Raw genomic sequence first — 24,645 nt, forward strand, 5'->3', positions numbered from 1 at the left:
AAAAAAAAAAAAAAAAAAAAAAAAAAAACTAGTTCTGTTATTCTTTCTTGAAAATATTGATGGAAGTATTTTACGATTACTTACCGGATACAAAATATTATCTGTTAAATATTGCATAAACGTAATGGCTTCTAGTATTGGACAAGCCGTATCCACCAGGGCCTAAATTTTTAAAAGTCTCTCCATAAAGTTTTCAGGATAGGGTTGCAAATGAACGATAATATGATTGCGTCAGGTCCCCTAACTTCTACCGGGCCCACCCTACATTTTTGGGCTGGCTACGGGCCTGGTATTCGATTCTCCCCCATCCCAAAGCTTATTTCTTTCAGAATTGTTCCGGGAGGGCACAATTACTAGTCGGAGGGGCACACGCGGTACTATTATATTTATTATTATGTTATAGAAGTTTTATTTTGCTCTCCGGGGGGCAGTGTTCGCCAAAAACATGTCTAGAAGAAACACTGGCTTGGACTCAACGATTTTTTTTTTTTTTTTTTTTTTTTTTTTGTATAGGCATGGCTGTAGCTAGGCTCACCCAGAATTCCGATATTTTAGCACAAACAGGTGCATAACTGTAACTATACTGTAAATGTTTAGCATTATCCAGGTTTTTGTTCTACATTTTCATAGGCTGTCAAGTAATTTAGTTTTCCCAGAGATGACATCACTCATTTGTTGTTATCACTTAAAGCCTAAGTGTAATTTGTGTCAAGAAATAGAAGTAGAAAGTTACTTGAAATTTAACAAATGTTCTCTATTTGGTCTTCTTGTCCATTATTATTTATTGTAAGTGACGGTTAATAATGATATAATGTTTTCTTACAAAACTCGCCATATCTTTAGATAGCTATCAGGAGATAAATAATTCATTTACTAGTTCTATTTCAAGTTTTATCAGTGTCATTCATGTTGGTTATAATTAGACACAATACTTAAAAGTTTTAACATTAACCTCGCCATCAACTTGACAAAAGTGTTCTCCTTTTCGATTTTAAGGGCAAAAACAATTTGGCACCCGATATTTTTTGAATATATACTTATCACTGATCACAAAAATGCCGGATGCAAAAAAAAAAAAAAAAAAACTCACGGAAAGGAAGGGGGAGAAACCCGAAAGTATAGCCGTTTCTATTATTCACTATATCTCCGTAACTACTAGAGCTATAGCATCCAAACTTTTTTCATTTTGTTTGTCTAATTGTATTCTACAATTTAACTGTAGTACATTTTTGAGCTATATATAATGGGCTTCCTTCTATTACGTTTCTTACTATATATTTATTGTATTATAGCAACTGTACACAATCTTAATAATAGGCAAGTGCTTCTTCTGCAAATAAGATTTAACAGCTTAAAAACTCATCATTTATATAATGTGTTAGGCATATCTTATTTTTTGCTTTTTACTTACCGTTACAGTAAGTGGTAAGAGGTAAAGGTGGTAAAATATAAAAAACGTGGATGACAAATTGTCCATAACTCTCTCTCGAAGGCGATTTTGAAATCTGGTTCCTGCTTTATTTTGCTCAGTACCATTTACGTAGTAGGCCCTACATAAATCTAAGGACTTGTAGCAAAAACAACCCATGTCGAAACAAGATTTTTCCGCAGAAAATTGAATAGAAAACTGCATGTTTGTGCATGTTTTATAAACTATCAGAGACAGTTATAAAGAAACAGATTTGCATAGTTTCTCATACAGTGTACTAGAGAAATCTTTCTTCTCATTATTCAGAGAAACTTAGTGTTTTGACAAGGGTTTTTTTCCAAAAAGCCCCTCAATTGATATTAAAAATGGACATTTTTAATTAGATTATAGACAGACTTAATCATCAGGATTATATACTTGCACGCAGACAAGATTATATATATATATATATTAATCATCATCAATTTGCTAATATCTACCGTTTGTGGGAAGGTAACTCTTGGGCCGCGCCGTGATCAGTTTCGCACACGACAGAGTAAAGTCACATGTAACTCATGCACTATTATTCCTACACTAATATAAGGAAACATTTTTTGAAAAAGCATAAAATGTCGAAAAACTTTTAGAGGAAACATTTTTCCGAATACTATCTTGTAAAGAATTTGTGGCTTTAAAAAAAACTGACGTCACGCGCAACCAATATTAAGTAAAAATGAAAATAACAAGAAACCCATTACATATAGTCCAAAAATGCACTACAGTTAAATTGTAGAATACAGTTAGACAAACAAAATGAAAAAAGTTTGGATACTCTAGCTCTAACAGTTACGGAGATATAGTGAATAATAGAAACGGATAAACTTTCGGGTTTCTCCCCTACCCCTCCCCTTCCGTGAGGCATTTTTTTCTGGCATCCGGCATTTTTGTGATGAGTGATAGGTATATATTCAAAAAATATCGGATGCCAAATTGTTACATGATTTGCCCTTAGAACTCAAATTTTAAGGCCCGATGACTAGACTATATAAAAAATGAATTTAATATCATGAATTGTTCTACAGACAAATGTTTCACCAACGACAACATTTCCCTTTCTACTTTTAAGTGCCGATAGAAGAGAAGAAAACAATGATCGTGATAAAAATAAATCCGGATTTCAAAAGATTTACACGTTTTATGGTCTCTATATAACGTAAAAGTCATTTTCAAAGCCTATCTTCATCTACATGTTTAAGTTTTATGTTTAATCGCCTAGAAGTCATAGCGTTCAACGTATTGGGACCTAATTTCAAACTCAAAGTTTTTATAAGATGTTTTCTGGGGTATTTGGAACTTTCTTCCTAACGCCAAATATAATAGTCGTTTACTGACGAGTAAAAATTTAAGGAAGCGCAATTTTATCGAAAAGGACTCGTTCACTTCTTTTAAATCAAATTTCACTAAAGATCCTACAATATAGTATGTCATTTTGCATGAAATAAAAACAAACGAAATTTACTGTTAAGGTGAAAGTTTTCGGACGATTTCCTTAAAAAAAAAAAAAAAAAAAAAAAAGTTTGATATTTGTAATTTCAGAAATGAATATTTCATTAAAATACCAGAATTTCAATGAAAAATTCAAAAGCAGTAGTTAAGGTGAGTTTTTCCGGACAAATTTATGAAGAAAGTGTTAAGTTGGTTTTATCCTTATCTCGTAAATAATAATATATAAAAAAAAAAACAGTTCTACAATAAATGGTATATCTAAAGCATTTTGCATTAAAAAACCGAGAAGGGGTAGTTTACTCTTGAGGTAATTTTTGGACTATTTTTTCAAACATTGTTTATCTGATTATTCTTATTTAAAAAAAATAAGTATTTTATTAATAGTTCTACAATAGGACATAAAGTAATTTTGCATGAAAAAAGTGTTCAAGAGTTAGTTTGCTCTTGAAGGTAGTTTCCATCTGACAAAGTTTTCCGATAAGTCCTATTATAAATTTGCTGATGTGGCCCTGCATAGCATAGTCGCTCATGCTCTCGTCTTTGGTACCAGCGGTCCCGGGTGCGATTCCCGGTGAGGACACTCGGTCGAAAAATTGTAAAAGCTTTTTCAGGCAAGCCTCCCTGAGTGAGGTTTTCATCCGTTTTCGTCAATCACACCAGGCTAATGCCGGAATGGTACCTAACATACAGTTCCCAGGCCGCTTCCTTCCTTCCTTCCCTTTGCTCGGATAGTGTGATCGGCGAGGGACGTCATCACTCATACGTGACGGGCTAACATGGCGACAGATTACTGCAGCCCAGAAATCTAATTCCTAATTCTAATCCTAGTAAGTTCATATCTATTTCATAAATAAATGTATCCGTAATGACTATAGCATGACATCATTCAGTTTAAGAAGTGCGAGCAAGAAAGTTTAGTGCAGTGCCCTGTACTCTTTCTTTAGCTCTGTAAATTTTATCCACTTTGTAAATTTGGACCTTTCTGTACATATGGCAATAGCTTACACGTGCTCATAAAAATACATGTTTGGTTATTTGATAAAGAAATGTGTCAAATACAATGCTTCTAGAGAAGGGCGCCGATTTCTCCGGAAATGGGGGGGGGGCATTCAGATGCAGAAAGTATATATATGAAGATTTTAAGACAAATTGCTTTCAAATTATGCCAAATAGTGTATATTCATAAATACAATAGGGGAACCACATGAGCTTTGGGGGGGCCCGGGCCCCCTCCGCCTCCCAGGATCGGCGCCCTTGCTTCTAGATATAAAATAAAATTTGATAGACAACAAGAAAAGGATCATGCACTTGGATTTCAATTTCGTTCGGTAGATGTCAACCCCTGGAGAGTAATCACTACCGTCTAAGAGTAAGATATGTAGTTTCCACTATCTTTCTTCCGATTGTAGAAAGTGGGATTAGGATAGCCGCCATAAAAGTCACCGTTGAAGTTATTAGCTGATTGATACCATTAACGACCTCTGCTGAGATAATCGCCCTAGCCACCTCTTGGAGCAAAGAGAATTAAAAAATTTACGTTCGCTCAAGTGTAAGCATATGGTGTAGCGGATGAATGTAAGTTGCCGTTAACTGTGATACTGTAGGATTAATCACTGCTCGCGAATAGAACTTACCTGACTTTAACATGACCTGTTATGATACTATTTCATTAAAAACACTTGGGTCAATATAGAATAATCATAACAAAATATGTCTTGGAATTAATACTGAAAAATGCGCAAAACCTCCATGAATATTATGATACAAGTCATAGGATCAATCCTCCCCGAGAACAGACTCGAACACTAACACTTACAAATCCAACTATCCAATATGAAATAGTTAAGTGCCACAAGGGAATCGGACCCACGCGTCTCATACCATGACACGATACGTTTATGGAAAGCTCAAATTACTTCTTGTGACTCAAACTAGTTTCTATTACAGTAAATAAAAACGAAAGGCATTTTATCTTGAGCTGCAAAACTTACACATATTCTATACTAAAATAAAACATTTAAACTAAAAGTAAGTGCTCTGTTACTTCTTCTTTTTTTTTTTTGTCATATTGAAATTGTACATATTAGTAATCACAGACTTACTGTACAGTCAGAACTTAGGTACAATCGACAACATTGAACGCTATTGGTCCCTTTAATCTGTTTAAACTAGGGAGGAATGTAGATCTAAATATATGCGTTCCACTAAGTCAGGAAGGAACTGTTTTTGTCTTCTCTTCAGACGAAGTCATTTGGAACACACAAGTTTACACAATTAACTACGTCTATGGTCTGTGGAACCCAGGGGTTTGATGCCGCGTTCACAAAAGCTCTCCACTGACTTCTGTCCTTACCCAACTGGATCCAGTTTCTACTTTGTATTTCTATTTTTGCGAGACTTATCTTAATACTATCCTCGCATTTGAGCTTATGTTTTCATGACGGTCACTTTCTGTCTTTTTGGACCGACCAAAAGTTTACAAAAATATTGTAATTTCTTTTCTTCCTTCACATACAATACTCAGAACTATGATTATATATATATATATATATATATATATATATATATATATATATATATATATATATATATATATATATATATATATATATATATATATATATATGTGTGTGTGTGTGTGTGTGTGTCTGGATTATGCACAGAAGAATAGCATAATACATCATTATTTTGATTGGCTAATGTGCGTGGCCCTGCAGGCACGTACCCAGGAATTTATTTCGAAAGGATTCAACACCTTTTTTTTTTTTTTTTACAAGGGAGTCCAAGTTTAATATGAGGATAAATTATATTAAAGTTTGTAAAATTACCCATAAAATTAGTCTAAATTTACAGGAAAGTTGAAATTTCGCGGGGTCCGGACAGGCACATAGCCAGGATTTCGTGAAGGGGGGGGGGGTCCGTGACATGAAATATTGTGGTCATCACAAAAGGTGCTCGATCACTAAACTATTTTACTGGAACATATATTGGTTCGTTTAGCCAGGATTTCGTAACGGCGGGGAGGGGGGGGGCATGAAATTCTGAAGGCCCAGGCGCTCGATCAATCTAAACTACTTTACTATCAACATATATTGGTTTGTTAGGACAATAAAATGAGGATATGTTGGCAAGTATTTTAATAACAAACTATGAAGAAATTTCGAGCAAAATAATAAAAAAAAAGTATTGAAAAAGATTTTGCAATATTTACGTTCTTCTCCTGTTTATTCAAATATAACAATTTTCCTTTCGTTATGACCTCAATTATTATAAAAAGTACATACTGAATACTGTCTTGTAAACTATCCTTTAATATAAATAAAATGAAGAATTTGTTTGTGTGTTTGTCTGTCTGTCTGCCTGTGTGCTGCCTGGGGACCACACGAGTGGACCGGGAGTTACCAAATTTTGGTCAGGGGTTGGCCCAGTCCCCAGATCAAGACCAAGCGTTTTTTTTTTAAATTTCGAAACAGTGGGGTCTCAGGGGGGCCTTTACCGGAACCGGCTTGGGAACCAGACAAATTGACCTAGAGTTACCAAATTTTAGTCACGAATACCTTGGTCCAAGCTCCAGACCAGAGTTAAACGTTTCTGTCGAAATTCGAACCAGGGGAGTCTCAGGGGGCGTTTACCGGGACATGTAAAAGTAGTAGAAAATGATCAATATTTATTTATTTATTTAACAATCACCAGATACAGCTCAGAAGCCATTTTACATTGGATATCCAACAACATTAACAATGGAAAGGATTTGGGAAGGTATCAGCCAGGGCCTGTTTAGTAGGTGCTATCCCGGCATTTGCCTGGTAGGACTGAGGGAAACCCTGGAAAACCTCAGTCAGAATGCTAGGCAGCGGGATTCGAAACCACGACCTCCCAAATGCGAAGCCAACGCTCTACCACTTGAGCTATTAGTGCCGAATTCACATTTTTGCGGTCGCTGAAATCAATGGCGAAACTCCAGTCGCATAACTTCCAAATTCACGCTATTCGCCTCCGGGCCGGGGGTCACCGGAAGGGGGTGAGATACCAAGACATATAAAAGTAATCCAAAATGACCAATATTAGTGTCAAATCCATAGTTTTCGCGGTCGCTGAAATCAATGGTGACACTTCAATTAGCGATGACTTGCAAGTATACGGGCCGGGAGCCAGCGGGGTGTGGATACCGAGGCATGTAAAAAATATCCCAAAATGACCGATATTAGTATCAAATCCATAGTTTTCGCGGTCGCTGAGATCAATGGTGATACTCCCACAGGCGTTGACTTCCAAATACAGCCCCTGTGCGAAGCATATGTATATTCAACTAGTTTTACAATATATGCGTTCCTTTCTCTGTTGAATCAAATGCTAACAGAACTTTCTTTCAACATATTTTTTTTGTTTTTATTATTCCGTCAACTACTGTCGGTTCCAAATGACAGGTTAAAGGAGCAACAGAAAATTGTCCTTGAAATAACATGTTTGATACTGCAAGGATGCGATGACGAAAAGTTATGATTAAAAATGCCCACGCTGTTACACAACGGCACTTATGCTTTCGAAAGCTTGAAATCTCCCTGACTAATAGCAGGAATTCTGAGAATTCCATAACTTTTCTTGAAATTTCAAATTCCCTGACTCTTCCAAAATACCTCGCTTACCTCACCACCATATTGCAAGTAATACAAATCTCCTCATAAGAAAGAGTAAGCAAAAGCTTCCTGTAGTTTTCTTTTTAATTTTTAACGCTGATCCTTCTTTTTGTCATTTCATTTTGTTTTATCCTTCCTTAATTTTTTCATTTCTGGTCTCGAAGGGGGGGTCCGGGCCGGACCCCCCCCCCTTGGCTACGTGCCTGGTCCGGACCTCCAAGACCCACCCTTGCTTATTAGATTGGTGGTGGGGTACTTGGCTGGGGGGGAACAAAGTAGTAAAATATTGCGGATAGTCACGGTATGTTGCCTTAAGACGCTATTTTGTTAGCAGAAAACCGCTTCTCGATAACTTTTATCATTTTCGTTCTATGTCGATAAATGTTGAAACCAAACATGTCTAATTTGTGCCACTTCTGGTTTGGATAAAGTGTTAAGAAAAGAAGTGAAAACTATTCTTGGAATGGTCAATTTTTTGCAAGGAACCGCATCTTGATATTTCTTATAGTTTTTGCTCTGTATAACTCATTATTGAAACCGATAGTAATTAATAGTAAATTTGAACCAATTCTGATTTGGATTCAATAAAACTTTCAACACTAATGCATAACAAAGTTCGAAAGTCTAAAATTCCTTGACAGAAATGTACTCTACAAGCAAGTGACAACCTGAAAATCTTTAAGTGAAAGTGAAAATAAATTTTGTTAAGCTTTCTCCGTGGGAAAATGGCCTTTCTCGTTTCTGCCAGATGTGAAGAGAAACAGATGGATGTCAATAGAACTCTTCCGCCATCCATTTTAGAAAGCTCAAGTGCTTGTTATAAAGACTCAACAAAGCTATACGTTATCGGGCCAAGAAGCGTGACTAATACGCATCGATTCTGTCGACAAATCCATACAAAAGTCACTTTCTCTACCTTTCAACGTTTATAAATATATTGGATTCAGAGGAAATATGAGTATAATCTCAAGATAATCAGTCGAAACAACACAAAATGCTCTTTGCATTTATATTCAGTGCTAGTAAGCATTTCTTAACATTAAGAGTCTTCATCCCGGCGAAATTAAAATACCGCTAATTTTACAGTAATTATGTGATACCTTCAAATAGATAAAAGATAATTGAAATATGGAACAAGAGCGCCCTAGACAATATTATTTTGCGTGAGGTACCGTTATCACAAGTCACCTAGTGGCTTTCCCTTTTCAGCTGTTTAGAAACGCGAAAATAAATGCCAATTTTCAAAATGGCTCGAAATCGAAAGCAGATAAGTGAGTCGTGATAACGGTTTCTCATGTAAAATAATATTGTCTAGGGCGCTCTTGTTCCACATTTCAATTATCTTTTATCTATTTGAAGATATCACATAATTACTGTAAAATTAGCGGTATTTTAATTTCGCCGGGATGAAGACTCTTAAGGAGATAAATTAGAATGCAAAGACAAAAACAAAACAACGCAAAATACTCTTTTAATTTCCATTCAATACTGGTAAACAATCCTAATGTTAAAGGAGATAAAATTTTCCCGTCGTCTCCCAGACAAATGAACAGATGAATAATTATTTTGTCTTATGGACGGACGGCCACATAAGCAGAGATTTCTTTTGTCCCCCAGACAGACGGACACATGAGCAAACATAGTAATAAATAAAGAAATTTAAGTTCGTAAAGTAAAAGCCTTAAACATAGATCATATTAAGCCTTTTCCGCTGACCTATTGTCTAGTGGATGTGCCTTTGGTGTGCATGGTACCAGGCAGTGGCGGATCCAGGGGGAAAGCGATCGGGGCGATCGCTCCTCCCCCCAGAAGAGGATTTTTTTATTTTATATATAATTTAAACCAACCCCAGAGTTTGGAGCTCTTAAAAGTAGCTCTAAGTAGCAGTATTACAAGGCCCCCAGAAGTCTGTCCTGGATCCACCCCTGGTATCAGGTTCGATTCTCGAAGGGAGATTGTTAAGAGTACGATGGTACGGATTACAGCATAAAACTGTAGATCCATTTCTTGTATAGTAACAATGCTATAAAGGGACACACATCTTCGTAAATGTTTCTAAGCTGAATTATTCGTCTGAAAGCTGTAGGCAATAACAGACCAGTATCCAGGGGGTCTAGGCGGGCCGGGCCCCCCTAAAATTTTCACGGTAGGCTTGCAAATGAACTATAATATGGTGATGAATTATCATATGGTTGAATCGGGCCCCCCTAACTTCAGCCGAGGCCCCCTTACATTTTTGGGCTGGCTACGGTCTTGGGAATTAAGGTTAAAAATGATACTGTTAGATGCTGCTCTTGTGATTGCTGGAAAATTTTCACAATTATTGTCCAAAAAATAGAATTACTTACTTCTGATACTTGTTAAATAATAAGTATAATATATTTTTATTTATACTCCTAACTTGTTCACAGAGCTTATTCAATTAGTTAGTAAAGCAAAGAAAAATTAATCCCAGAATTCACGATAAAAGATTAAAATTTATGAATTCTTTTAAGCTTTCCTATTCTGCTTTATACGAAAAGAAAATCCTATTCTAAGAACCTAACAAAAACCTAGTAACTATTATATGTAAGTGTACAAACAGTTAAATGTGTGATATTCCCGATTTTTTAAAAGAAAAGTTTGGTCTGATCACCTTGGTAATCGTCCTAACCTGTTATTCAATCTCAAGCAGTAACAAGAGCTCTTAAGACCCTATGCAGTACACACCATTATTAATAAAAATTAGAAACGTTATTGAACACATTTTGAGAAGCATGTTTTGAAGACAGGATCGGGTAAATACTGCATTATCTTTGACTTATTTTAAATCCAAGCTGTAGGAAGTTAATTGAGGAGCCTCGAATCATTATTCTTAGTGTTTCATGTAAAAATCGACATACATTTAACGGAATGTTATTGTTGCAGGTTTTAATAATGATATAAAAAGTGGCAATTTAATTTCGTTATAATATATTCATGATCGATTGTCGTGTTTCTGCATTTAGAAACTATCATATTTTTAGCGTTCTTTATCCACAGATGAGAGACATACCAATTGATAAAACACATTGAGATGAACATGATGATATTTGTGAATCTAAATCTTATGTAAAGTTTACGGGAAAAGATGTAATCCAAAAATTAGAGCAATATGTCAATACGCCAAGTATTAAGGTGGAACTAGTCGTGAGATGTGCTATGATCAAGATCTAAATACGACACTAAAAGGTGTCTTTGAAAGAACGTAATTTTTGAAATGCCCGCTATTTCTGTTCCCGTAAGTTGGCAGCACTGAACGTTATACGATTTTCATCTGTTGTCTTTGTGGGTAGTAGTCACGGAGCGCCCAATAGCGCATGATTGCCATCTGTTTCCTGTACGGGTAGGAATGAAGCGCTTCACAGCGGAACAGCGTCTTGCCACTGTACAAACTTACTGCAAATGTAGTGAATGTTGTGAATTACTACTCGTACAGTAAACAGAGGGTGATCATGGCTTATTCAGCGCTCCGTGACTACTAACCAGAAAGACAAGAGATGAAAATCGTGTAAGGTTCCCGTTCTTTATGGGACACCTTTTACATATGATGGTTAATAAGATAGAGCGCAAAATTACAATTATCTTTTTAAATTTAAATTTCTGTCCAACTTTAATATCGTTCTACGATAACATATATCAATCGAAAGATCCGAATTCTCATGCGTAGTTTTGGAGAAAATCAAAACTAATTTTTATGCCGTTCGTTCTCAATAATAATAATAATAATAATAATAATAATAATAATAATAATAATAATAATAATAATAATAATAATAATAATAATAATAATAATAATAATAATAATTGACAGTTTGTATTCTGCTGTATATATATTGGTATTGATGTTGTCTTAAGATTGACCACATACCCCTACGTGACAGATACTCCGACAGTTAAGTCCGTTAAGTTAGTGACAGATACTCCGAACAGTTCCATATATAGGCTACATAGGCAGTAGTTGTAATGTAGACCAAAGTAATGTAAAAATTTAATTTATATCATCATACAGCACTTTGTCTCTCGCCTCTGTCGGCGGCAAGTACTGTAGAAGTTGTCCGAAAGAGTTGGCAAAAAAATTAAACAAAATATATAGAATTTCTTCAGTAGCTAAAGTTAATGAATTAATTAAAAATAACATTTTTAAAATTATTTCTATTATATTAATTGTAAATTCGTGCACTTATCAATACTAGCAATAAAGTTATATCTTCGAAATTAATAAACACATCGCTACTGTATTCGACAGAATAAAAACGACATTAAGTTAGTGATCGTAGCTTTCCTTAAGAAACTTTTCCCTATTGAATTTTCCCTAGTTTGTTGAGTGTCTAATTCCTATGATAGAAGTTATGTGATATGATTAGCTATATTGAAGACAGCTCCAACCACACTTGTTTTATTCATTTGCTTTTCGCTTCTATTTTTTACTTTTACCTTAACTTTCTTTAAAAAAAAAAATATATATATATATATGCACAAATACACCCAGCCATAGTGAGAATTATGCTACTTTAAACGTACAAACACACACACACACACACAAACTATTAGAATTATATTGGTTTCTTTCTGAACAATAAATAAATTAAGTATTTTATTGGTCAAGCAGCCAGCTCGAAAATTTCTCTGAATTTTCACATTTTATAGAAAATTCCCTTTTTGTCACTTTGCTAAATTTACCTACAAAATTTCCCTCAAACTACGAACACTGCATTAAGTCATCGACAAATATACGAGAGTATTTCGAAAAATTTTCGTCTTCACACGCGATATCAAGCCGTTCACGTATGATGTTCCACCTATGGAGGATAATTGTACAGTGTAACAGAAAACTGTCTAGCTGTGTCTATTTGGGACTTATATTTGAATCAGTCGCTGTGGGTTAAGGAAGCATTTTGCATAACAATGCTCCAACCCACACAGCTGTTGTTGTTGTTGTTGTTCAGGCTACAGTGTTAAATCTGGGCTGTAAGGTGGATGATGAATTTTCACGAAGTAATTTTCACGAAGAGCCACAGTCTTTTAATGCAGCCTTGGCAACTACAGTCATCTGAGCTGGAGCATAACCATGGAGAATCCGAGCTCAACCCACAGGTACAGATTCAAATGTCTCCTCCAACATACTGACGAGGCTACAAAGTTTTACTGATACATTATCTCTTCCATAATATGCCAGGAACGAGTTTTACCTGTAACGTGATATTTCAGTTTCAAACCAAAAACTTTTGGAAATACCCTCGCATCTTATAGTGCAAATTTCGACCAGATAATTGGAACGAAGACTTCATCGCATTCCCACGCATTATGTGCAGCACATGTCGATAATAACCGGGTGGATCATAATTCAACTTGAATTATAAAGAATTTCAATAACATTAGTATTATTCGTATGTATGTATTGCAGCTCTAGTTCTACGGAGAGATTATGAAAAAGAGGCATATTAAACGATATTTACTTTCAGTGGCACTATTTACGTACTCAAACTGCTTTGATAGCTATCGCCATATCACTTATTGATGGTTACATGTCGCCCACTTAGCAGACACGAGCGGGAAAAAATGTACTCTCTTTATGCCCAAACGCCTAATGCGGAAATTATACTTTTCATCTCTATGTTTGTCCGATTTCACGTCAAAAAATAGATCTATTTAGGAAATGTTATAGAAAATATACAAGTTTTGTTAAAGTTACCAAAGTTTTACAACAGTTATTGTCCAAAAGGCAGGATGAAGAGGCGTACCGAGAAAATTAATACATATTATGCTATATAAACGGTCATTCAATATTTAACATCAACCGTATTTCCTATGTTAGTGTTCATTGTAATTTGATAAATTACTATTGGCAATATACATGTCACTATTTCTCTATAACTTTATTAAACAATTTACAGTTTAATAGTCTGAAAGTTACGGTTAAGTTTTAACGATACACTTATGAAAGTTCTGCTTTAATTACTTTTAGGGATTTAGGATTTAGGATTTAGATTTCTGGGCTTTCAGCATCTAAGGCCATTTAGCCCGTCACGATTTGAGGGATGACGTCCCTCGGCGAGCACACAATCCGGGGAAAGGGAAGGAAGAAAGGATTGGGGAGGGAAGGAGGCGGCCTGGGACCTATAAGTTAGGTACCACCCCGGCATTTGCCTGGTGTGAATGAGGAAAATTCAGGAAAACTCATTCAGGGTGGCTGGCCTGAAAATGCGTTTTATACTTTTTTCGACCGAGTGTCCTCATCGGGAATCGAATTAATTACTTTTGTGCACGCCTCTGTGAAAAGTTCTGGCTACAGCCAGTATGCATCCGCGGGATTGGCTCCACCAGTATTGCCAATTTGAGGGAAAAGTCGCTAAATTTAGGGGATTTGACTTCCAGTATAGCGACAAAAAATATTTTTTCCGATTAGCGACTTTTTTGGTGATTTTTGAATGACAATTTGGCGACTTATTTACAAGTCTAGTGGTGTTTGTACTGTGAACAACTTGTCCTGTAATAAAGTACTATTAGCTTGAATCAGTTCAGATATATGCTTATTTTTCTTTAGCTTATTTGAATCTGTGCAGGTGTTGACGAGCTGGAAAAATAGCTACATAGCATTTATCTCCACATGCCCGCTTTGATTGCTGTTATCTTCTGCCCTCTAAGGGGACCAACTCCAACCTTTAATGTCTTTTAGTTTGCAGAGATTCCGTTTAGAGGCTTCCGTCACTATTTCTCTATACGTTTACTGAACAATTTACACTGTATATGTATATCTTAATGTATAGAGTGAAAAATAGTTTGAGCTTTACGGTTTAAGTTTTAACGACAAAAAAGAGACTCTGATTCAGAAACTCTGAGAATCACTGCATTCGTAATCAATTAGAACCACAGTATATAAAAAAATACTTACCTCATTGGAGTACTGGACCGTGGAGAGAGGAATCCAATGATATCCGAGCGCCCTGTCCCACAACATTCCTTTGCTCCAAACCTCGATCAGCAAACCCGTGTTCAAATCGTTTGTTTCACTGGAAAGAAACAAAACACAATCATTTCAAGACATATATTCCCTTACTAATTGAAGAGTTATACATATTGCACAAATAAAAGTTTTGACTTACACTGAAGGTTCTTAGCAGTAACTTTGAGAGTTATGTATAGTAAAGAGCTAACGATCATGCTATTGGTAAAAGTACATTTCTAATTGCGCCTTTGATAGTAATTTGAGAGTAGTGAATTAATTATATGAAACTGATCCGTTCATATCCGTTCATGGGGGCCACGAAAAAAAATAGCATCAATTATCCACTTCACTGGGTTAAAATAAGAAAAAATAGTAATAGGGCTATGTTCTGAGCGCTCTTAAATCAATAGAAACAAAGAAAATATAATGAAAAATCAGTAAACATTAAGTAATCTATACAAATAAAATTAAATATTACTATTGTGAGGTGAATTTGGATTTAAACGGCATCGGCAGTGTCATTGTTCATCTCAGCGACCAACAAAACTATAGATTTGATACTAATATGTCGTTTTCGATCATGTTTATATATCCCTCCTCCTCCCTTAAGTTGCACCTTCAAAAAGAAATGATAAAGACACTCCCAGGCAAGAACGTCATCTACGTTAAAAATTTGATCGAGATTGGTCGGGTGGTTCAAGAGTTATTAAGTTACAAACATAATCACTTTCATTTTCATATATATATATATATATATATATATATATATATATATATATATATATATATATATATATATATATATATATATATATATATATATATATATACATATACATATACATATACATATACATATATATATATATATACATATACATATATATATATATATATATATATATATATATATATATATATAGATATATATATATATAGGTCTAAATAGATAGCGCAAATTTGAGTTTACTTTTCTAAGCACCACATGAATGCATATGTTTAAAAATAGTTCTATTAGATTCAGCATCTTTAAATTACTATGAAATGTATAATTAGAAATGACCCCAGACGTAACGTGATTTTAATAATAGACCTATAATTACTGTTAATTCTTTAATTGTAATAGTTTTGTTAACAAAGAAAATTTAAAATACTTTGGTATAATCATTGTTAATCATATAAAATGTATATTTCTCATATCCCCATGTCAGTGGGGTATTATCTAATTGTCGTCATCGTCATAAGGACTTTGTGATTACTGGCAGGTCGTCGCAAAGAGACCTAGTATTAATTTATATGACTATAGAATATGTTATAATCTATCTTAGTGAACATTAAGTATAATATTTAAAATTCATGCCTCATGCTAATACATTTTCCCTCCAAAATTTAAAATGCCCGCCAAATGTAAAGTGTTACTTTTGACATTGTATTTTTGATAAATTTGTACTCATAAAAGGTAATAAGCAGGACCATCCAAATTTACAGGAAATATTCAATTTCTGGATAACATTCATCATATTTTCGTTTCTTCTGAATTCCTGGGGCCGCGGTGGCTCAGTGGTAGAGCGTTCACCTCTGGTGCTTGGAGTCCCGGGTTCGATCCCATCCCCCACCAAGTGAACTTTGTGATGGGCAAACACCGTGCTCGTGGGTTTTCTCGGGGTTCTCCCGTTTCCTCCCACTTTCTTCATTCCACCATTTCATTCATTACTCATCATCACCGTCTCCTTTAGCCTAACCGGCATAATCGTGGGACGTAAAACTCAAAGATTTCATTTCATTTCTTCTCAATTCCCAAATTTAAGGGCTGTGCAAATGTACCCCTTCTAAATTTTAAAAGCAAAGAGTCAATATACTCATTTCTTATAAAAGAGAATTGATCCTTGTGCTCATTCTTATAAGCATATAATACTATAAAGCCTTATCAAAGAGAATAAAATAGGTGAAAAATCTCGAAATTTTGAATTTTTGCAAATTTTTTACTCACTAGATGGTATAAGTAGGACCAACAAGATAAAAACACGCGAGTCCTAGTCAACATTTATCTTTTTTTTTTTTTTTGGCATTTCTCAAATTTAAGGAGTGGGTCAATTAGCACCCCTTCCGTAAATTTAGAAACGCATGTTAATGTTTCGATGTCTTATGAAGGAGAATAAGCTAACCTAACTATATAACCGTATAACACTATAACCAGGGCCGGATCCAGGATTCTCTGAGGGGGGTGCACCAATAACTACCAGTACATTTGAATTGAATTTGAGTTTTTAAAAAGCCTTTAGGCATCTGTGATGTGAATGAGGAATTCCTTTGGAAATGCTAAGTGTCTGCTCTCGATGAATTCTTTTTCTTCAATCTTCAGAAAATTGACTTAAGCTGTTGATTTTGCGAAACTCTCTGCTAGCTTCTCACTTTAGGTAGTGTATATTTACAACGAAGGAGGAGTGCACGTGTACCTTTGCACCCCCCTAAATCCGGCTCTGACTATAACCCTCATGAAAGAGGATAAAATAGGTTAAAAAATCAAAGTTTCAATTTTCATCACTTTTTTACAAATGAAAGGAAACGAGATGGGAAACCAAAATTTACATAGGTACATACCATGATTTTGAACTATCATACCAAATTTTTAGTTTCAGCAGTGTCCAAAATTTAAGGAATGCTCCTCTGCACCCTTACCGAAATTTGAGGGATTTTGCCAATGTACTCACTGATCAAAACGTAAAGAAAGTGTCCTAGTTAGCAGTAGGTCATTGACCTTGAACTAGGGACCATGGTCTCTAAGTCAGGGACCAAAAGGCAGAAAAAGTTTCCTCAACTGTCGCACTTACTACTTCTAGCCAACGTCCAATGAGCGGCTTTGTTTTGTCCTCAATTCGTCACCTCATATGGTTCTGCCTTATTGTATGAGTAAAAATTAAAAATAAAATATATTCCTCGTATATCTTTATATAATAAAAGTATTGAGCCTGAGAATAAAGTGTATATAACCCCCTATCCCTAATGTTCTTTGAACCTCTTGACCACAAATAAAATAGAAACTTTTACAGATATTGTATGGGTGATTATATTAAGACAAAAATATAACCTAAATTATTGTGATAGTAAATAGTTGATACTTACAACAAAAAATCCTGTTCCCAGCATGGGTTAGCACCTTTGACGGTTACTGTGGTGGATTTGACATTCTGCAGTTTTAAGGTGACGTATGTGTTGAACTGAGCAGCTGGAAAGAAAGAAGAAAAAATATAATAACAATTTTATAATAAATATATACATAATGCACATTGGTTAGCAGTTATAGTAAGTTGGTTGTCCGTTTCTAGCAAAATTTTGAAAATTAACCGAGAAGAAATGGATACCTTGCTTATTTGTGTGTTTGATAATACGTAAGAAGAGCGGAAGTTGTATTCATTTTCTATATAAGCGGGTTATAAACGTATAAACTTCGATGTTCAAAATGATCCCCGCAGAGCGGGACCAATCACAGCAAAAGTGGATTATATTCTGGTAAAAGTTGAGCAAGGCCAGAATATAAGCAGTCATGATATCGCGAATGACTTAAACATGCATCAATAAATCGTGATAAACCTTTTGGAGAAAGCTGGATAAACAAAGAAGCTCGAGGTTTGAATGCCATATGATCTGACTCAAAAACATTTACTCCATCCAATTTCTATCTGGAAATGTCTATTGAAACGTAACGAATTCGAGCCATTTTTGAAACGGTTGATCACGAAAGATGAAAAGTGGATAACCTACGACAACAACGTGATGAAAGCGGGGAAAAGCACCAAAGTCTGTGGCAAAGCCCACACTGATGCTCAGGATGGTTATGCTGTGGGTTCGTTGGGATTGGAAGGGCATCGTGCATCACAAGCTACTGCCACCGGGCAGAACGATATGCTCGGACATGTACAACCGGCAATCAGCTTGAGTACACCTACCAATTCAAAATAAACGTCCGGGACTGGTCAACAGAAAGGATGTCATGTACAACAATGGCAAAGCTTTACCATCATACAGCTTAAAGTTCCAATAGAAATTGAACGGACTTCGTTGAGAGGTGTTATTGCACCCATCGTATAGCCCAGACTTGTCACCATGAGACTATCATTTGCTTCAGTCTGCATAGCACCTTGAATAGGTTTAACTTTGTTTCAAGAGAAATCTGTGCAAATTATGTTACATTTTTTTTTTTTTTTACCACAAACTACAGAAATCCTGTATCAACGAGATTCTAGTGTTACCGGAAAAATGGCAGAAGGTCACGCAACAAAATGTTCCGTATGTGGTTTCATATTATTATTTTAAAGTCAAAATAGATGTCTCTTCAATTTTTACCTCCAAAGTTTCAATATGTGTTTAGTCAATCTTGTATGCATTTACGATATTAAGTCATTGTAATTAGAGTTTTTAAAAATCAGCGAAGTTCCAACTTTCAAATTGTGGCTGCTTTACAAGTAGGCCAATATCAAATGTGTAATATTTTCAGATATGTATTCAATCATGTTCATTTTTCTTTCAAAAGTCATAATTCTCTTTTTCGATTCAGTTTGTTCAACTGGTTTAAAACAATCTTCAGTTTGAAGGAAGTTCCTTTTCTCTTTAAGTTGGGAAGTCTTACATTTTCAAGTGAATATTACAGTACTGGAAAGGAACGAATGAATAGTAATTCAAGACACAAGATAGTCAACTCATTTGGGTAATTTTGAAGATACGTAATCTTTAACAACTTAATCTCAAGCTCACTGTCAGCGCTTAATGGATACTGTAAGTAACTCTTATACTAAATCAGATATTGTAAGTAACTCTTATAAGGTAAGAAAAGTTCTTTTTTTCCTGTAACTAACGTTCTGTACTAACTTTAGTCTAGTCTACTCACAACTTTCGTTAATGTGACTTGATTCCCTTGTGCTCTGAATACCCTGAATATGGAGCTCCTTCGTAGTTGTATGTTTAACATACGTGCCTCCGGCGTAGAAGACACGTCCCAGTGGCCCCGCTTATCGTAGTCGCTAACGCTCTCGTCTTTGGTATAACTGATTAAGGGTTCGATTCCCGGTAGGGATACTCGATCGAAAAGTGCCAAAGCTTTTTCAGGTCAGCCACCCAGAGTGAGGTTTTCCTGAGTTTTTTCTCATCCATACCAGAAAAAGGCCGGGATGGTACCTAACATACAGGTCCCAGGATGCTTCCTTCCTCCCCTTTCCTCGGATAATGTGATCGCCCAGGGATATCATTCCTAATACGGGGCGGACTAACATGGCCATAGATGCCCAAAGCGCAGAAATCTAATTCCTAATCCTAATCCTAGTCACGGGCTAACATGGCCATAGATGCCGAAAGCCCAGAAATCTAATTCCTAATCCTAATCCTAGTCACGGGCCAACATGGCCATAGATGCCGAAAGCCCAGAAATCTAATTCCTAATCCTAATCCTAGTCACGGGCTAACATGGCCATAAATGCCGAAAGCCCAAAAATCTAATTCCTAATCCTAATCCTAGTCACGGGCCAACATGGCCATAGATACCGAAAGCAAAGAATCTAATTCCTAATCCTAATCCTAGTGATGGGTTAACATGGCCAGAGATGCCGAAAGCCCAGAAATCTAATTCCTAATCCTAATCCTAGTGAAGGGTTAACATGGCCATAGATGCCGAAAGCAAAAAAAATCTAATTCTAATCCTAAGCCTAACAAATTAGATTCCCAGGGGATTTGGCGTGGTTGGAATCCCACGTTAACCTGTATGTTTATATGTCATTCATGCTGATAAGAAACATTAAATTCTAAAATAACCTACCAATAGAACATATTCAAATTGGATGCTTTATTAGCGCCTGAAACAAGAACAATCCCGCACACAATTTGTTAATGCATAGCGCGTCATAAAAATGAAAAGTGATTCTAGACATCAAACTTCGAAAAAAAAAAAGTTCACATAAACATACGTAATAAACAACACCTTTTTTGAGCGTGAAATTACCAAAACTGGAAGGAAAGCAACATTAGACCGGCGTTTCTTCGACAAGGATCAACGTACGCTTGGCGGTTCAAAAGGTTGTCACAGAACGCAATCAATCGAAATTTGCTGATAGTAAACATGCGAAATGACAGTGAACGGGATTTCCCAAAAGTCTCTGAAGTAAAGATGAATCGAAATAAGTTTGGAAGCAATTGATTATCGGCAAGTCAACACTGTAATCGGATTTAGCAAAGGCGGAAGTTTTAAATATTATGCATGGTTGCATAAGGGTTATCAAATTTATGAGGCTCAGGTGTACAGGTTATGTAGTAGGAACGCTTTCAAAGTTTTAACTGGAAATTCAATCAGAGAAAGACCATTAGGAAGACCTAGGCGCTGATGGGAGAACAATATTACGAAGGATTTTCAAGTAATAGGAATAAAAAGTAGAAACTGGATCCAGTTGGCTAAGGACAGAAGTCAGTGGAGACCTCTCGTGAACGCGGCATTAAACCTTCGGGTTTAAAAGGCCATAGAGTCAGTTAGTAAGTTATGCATCATTGCATAACTCCAAAAGTAACTATTTTAGACATGCAACGAATCTCGCAAATTGAGATCATTGTGTTACGTATATTGTCAGGTACTTGTATCATATACACATCATAAGGCAGAGCTCTAGTAGAGCAATCATTTCGGCGAAAATGAAGTAAATGAGCACCAAGGTCTTTAGTGAAGATACTAAAACACACCATCTGACGAGATTTTTCTGGGATCTTTCACATCCTTTGAGGAACCTATTACAAGTGATTGTGAATGTTTATCATGTACGGTTTTGGACAGCAAAGGGTTATAAGTCATATGTTTATCATGTACGGTTTTGGACAGCAAAGGGTTATAAGTCATATGTTTGTTGCATGCCGAAAAAACACCGCTGTACAGTTGCTTTTCTTCCGATTTTGGCGGTCTCTCCTTCGGAAACTACACGATTTACTTCATACGTTTGTATGAATATATTTTTCTTCATATTTTGATGTGCAGAATCATCTCCCAAATTTATGACACGTTATTCAATAACACCTTGTATACAAAGTGAGCGACAAACTTCCTCCCATGTTTAAAGTAACCTCAATACGTGCTGTTTAAAATATTTATGAATCTTGAGTAGATCTACAATGATATACGAGACTGGTTTTTATCAATTTCTAATCTGAAATGACGTATATACGTCTAAATAAATTAAGAGATAGATATCATTTTCTGACATTTCTACAAAGCACGCAGGTGTACCATTATACATACATGTGTACAGTACGGCAGAGCGTTCAATAGAGTAAATCGTTTGCCTGCATATTGTCTAATAAATGCTTACAATAATAGAATTAAGTTTCGTGAAGATAATATCCTTACCTAAATACCTTGCAACTGACATGTAGGGCAGTGTTGCCAGAGGTAGATCAATTATGTTCAAATAGAGAATATTGGACTTGATAGAAACTATAAAAAGCACATGTGTAATAAACTTTATAAAATGCTGGAGTGAAAAACTGCAAGCGTGTAATTGTTCGTAAAATTACAACATGTCACTGGCAGTACTTCTGTCAGTCTGTGACTGTTAAAGTCACAGTGATGTATAACATGAATAGGAGTAATGTTACGTATATGAATGAAATTAAATTTATACTTTTGTTCCCTTAAATTAAAGCAGACGGATAATTAATGAAGGTAAATAATATTGAAATAATTAGTGGAGTGACAATGTGGGAGAAAAGAGGAGAACCTCAAGAAAACCCACGAACACGATGTTCCCCACCACAAATACAGTTCACCTGGGATTGAACCAGGGACTCCTATTACCAGCGGTGAGCGCTCTACCTGTGAGCCACTTGGCTAATGTAATATATATCAACAATTAAGTAATTAATTATTATCATTTTGACATTATTTTTATCATTAATTATAATTATATTACTACAATGAAACATATTTGTTAACGATCCCAGTGGCGGATCAAGAAGATAACAAACTGGGGTCAGCAATAACCCAGACTATGATAGGTCCCTAATAGCAGAGACAACTCGCAAACCGCTTTCTGTAAACTTGAATTCAAGTAGACCAAACTTGCATCCAGCTTGATTGGAAAACATGCAAGCGTGCCACAATCCAGATTCCAGTGTTCCATTGACGCAAGTGTTTTACAAGTCAAGTCAAGCCAACAGCAAATGAACGTCCAGTGATGCTATGACGCTCGGCGAAGGATCTAAAGCAGCGTTTCCCAACCGGTGTGCCGCAAGGAAATCGAAACTAATTATTAATTCCATAGCAGTCAAATTGCAAAGCAAAGGAAAAAAGGTATATTTGTATTTCACATTAATATGTATTTCACCTCTATTATGAATCTACAACTTTAAGTTTCATATTGTGTTACTTTTCTGCACATTTTTAATGTTGAAAAAAGTATTTGTTATCATTGTTATGACCATTATTGCACCTTTATTGTTGCAGACTATTTCGTAACTTGAAATTTTAAAATATCATTCAATCCTTTCGACAGAGCTTTCTTGCTACTAGGAGTACTACAAACTTTCAAAAATATATAAGTAATAGCTTCAGTTATTTTTGTCACTCAAAAAACTGGGGGAAACCTTGGTCCCAGGCCCCGGGTTAGATCCGCCACTGAGCGATCCTCACTTGAATTGAAACGGTGCCTATTTACAGAGTAATAAGTGATACATATGGGAAAATTGAGAATTCAGAAGAAGTGATCATAAGTTAGGCAGGTGTGTCAAATTTAGAAAAGTAGTTTATTTAAGAGGTTTTAGTTACAAGCAGTAAATCTACCTGTTATACGACAACGTTGTCATTTTAAGAAACAGGACATTCCCTTGTCATACAGAATAAGTTAGAAACAACTGAACTGCAATTAAGTGGTGCGTTAAAAAAAAAAAAAAACATATCAGCCTCATTATAAAGCAAAGAAACATATCTGCCTGTGAATATCGCTAATATGTAAACTTCAAAACTTTTAAGATTAACAGGTTGCATAAGCATCTAGGCGAAAATGTTTAGATAGCCTCTATCCTTATTATGGACGGAAGAATGGAGTACTCTGTCAGTCACGCTACTAACAGTTAATGGTCAGGATAATAGATGTCGCCAGCTGCCCTGACTCTTAGCTGATGCTAACAAAAAATATCGCTAGAACGCAAGAACTTGTAGATGAGCCGAAGAATTAATGAGATGACTATTACCATCAATGACTTTCCTCAGGTTTCAGAGTCTCTACGATGGTCTTGCGAACAGTGGCGGATACAAAGAGGGTGATCGCCCCCGCAGAAGAGGAAACTTTCTCATTTTATATATAAATAAAACCCATCCCAGAGTTTGGACCTCTTACAAGTAGCTCTAAATAGCAGTATTACAACCCCCCCCCCCGCACATAAGTCTGTCCTGGATCCGCCCTGCTTGCGAGTGTGTGAAGCGGAAAGGAATTTACAAAAATAACATGGTAATACATTATTCTGGCGTCGTTAAGTATTTTATTTTGAGGTAGTCCCGCAAGTTACTAAATACACTGTGTAACAATTACATATGAATTCTACTTTTTTGGTATGAGGATTGAGCTTCAACGTCTGGTAACACTGATTAAGAAGTCCTCCCTTAGTATCATGACTGAATATCTTTCTGAAACATTCGTTTCTATTATGAAAAACAAATTAGAACAAATATTTCGTGTCGGTACGTTCTCTGAATAACCAGTTGCTAAGTGGTCTTGAGTCTAAGTCTGATGGATTGAACGAAATATAAGCTAAACAATATATGCCGTGCCTTGTTATCTCCACGTTAAAATAATACATATTACAACAGGTTCTTTTTTTAGATGTAATTGCGTGAGTTATATTCTTGTGACGTCATTTCTTAATATATTACTATGTAATATTGAGTGATAAGGGTGTGGGAAAGGCTAAATTTTCCATCTAACAAGGCCGTTGTCAAAAAGGCATTATAACCTCCTTCCAAATCTTAAAAATATACTTAGTATACTTATATTTTCAACCTCTCTTTAATTTTTGTAATTGCTGAAGGGAGCGTATCTAAGCTTCGACCATTCCAACGATTCCATTTGTGTGTTTGTGCGTCTGTCTCTCTGTCTGTTCCATGA

At 35.7% G+C, this 24,645-nt stretch overlaps 1 protein-coding gene across 1 annotated transcript in view; it reads right to left on the bottom strand.

The window, feature by feature from the left end:
* Positions 1–24,645, bottom strand: part of LOC145667142 (uncharacterized) — a 629,144-nt gene that overhangs the window by 139,750 nt on the left and 464,749 nt on the right. Inside the window, exons 3-4 of the mRNA XM_081734883.1 lie at positions 17,642–17,744; positions 14,465–14,582 (exon numbers count right to left, since the gene is read on the bottom strand). Coding sequence (XP_081591009.1) covers positions 14,465–14,582; positions 17,642–17,744 — 221 coding nt within the window. The remainder of the gene's footprint in view (positions 1–14,464; positions 14,583–17,641; positions 17,745–24,645) is intronic.

Source organism: Thermobia domestica, chromosome 12, assembly GCF_964235325.1.
Source record: "Thermobia domestica chromosome 12, izTheDome1.hap1.1, whole genome shotgun sequence".
NCBI classification, from domain to species: Eukaryota; Metazoa; Arthropoda; class Insecta; order Zygentoma; family Lepismatidae; genus Thermobia; species Thermobia domestica.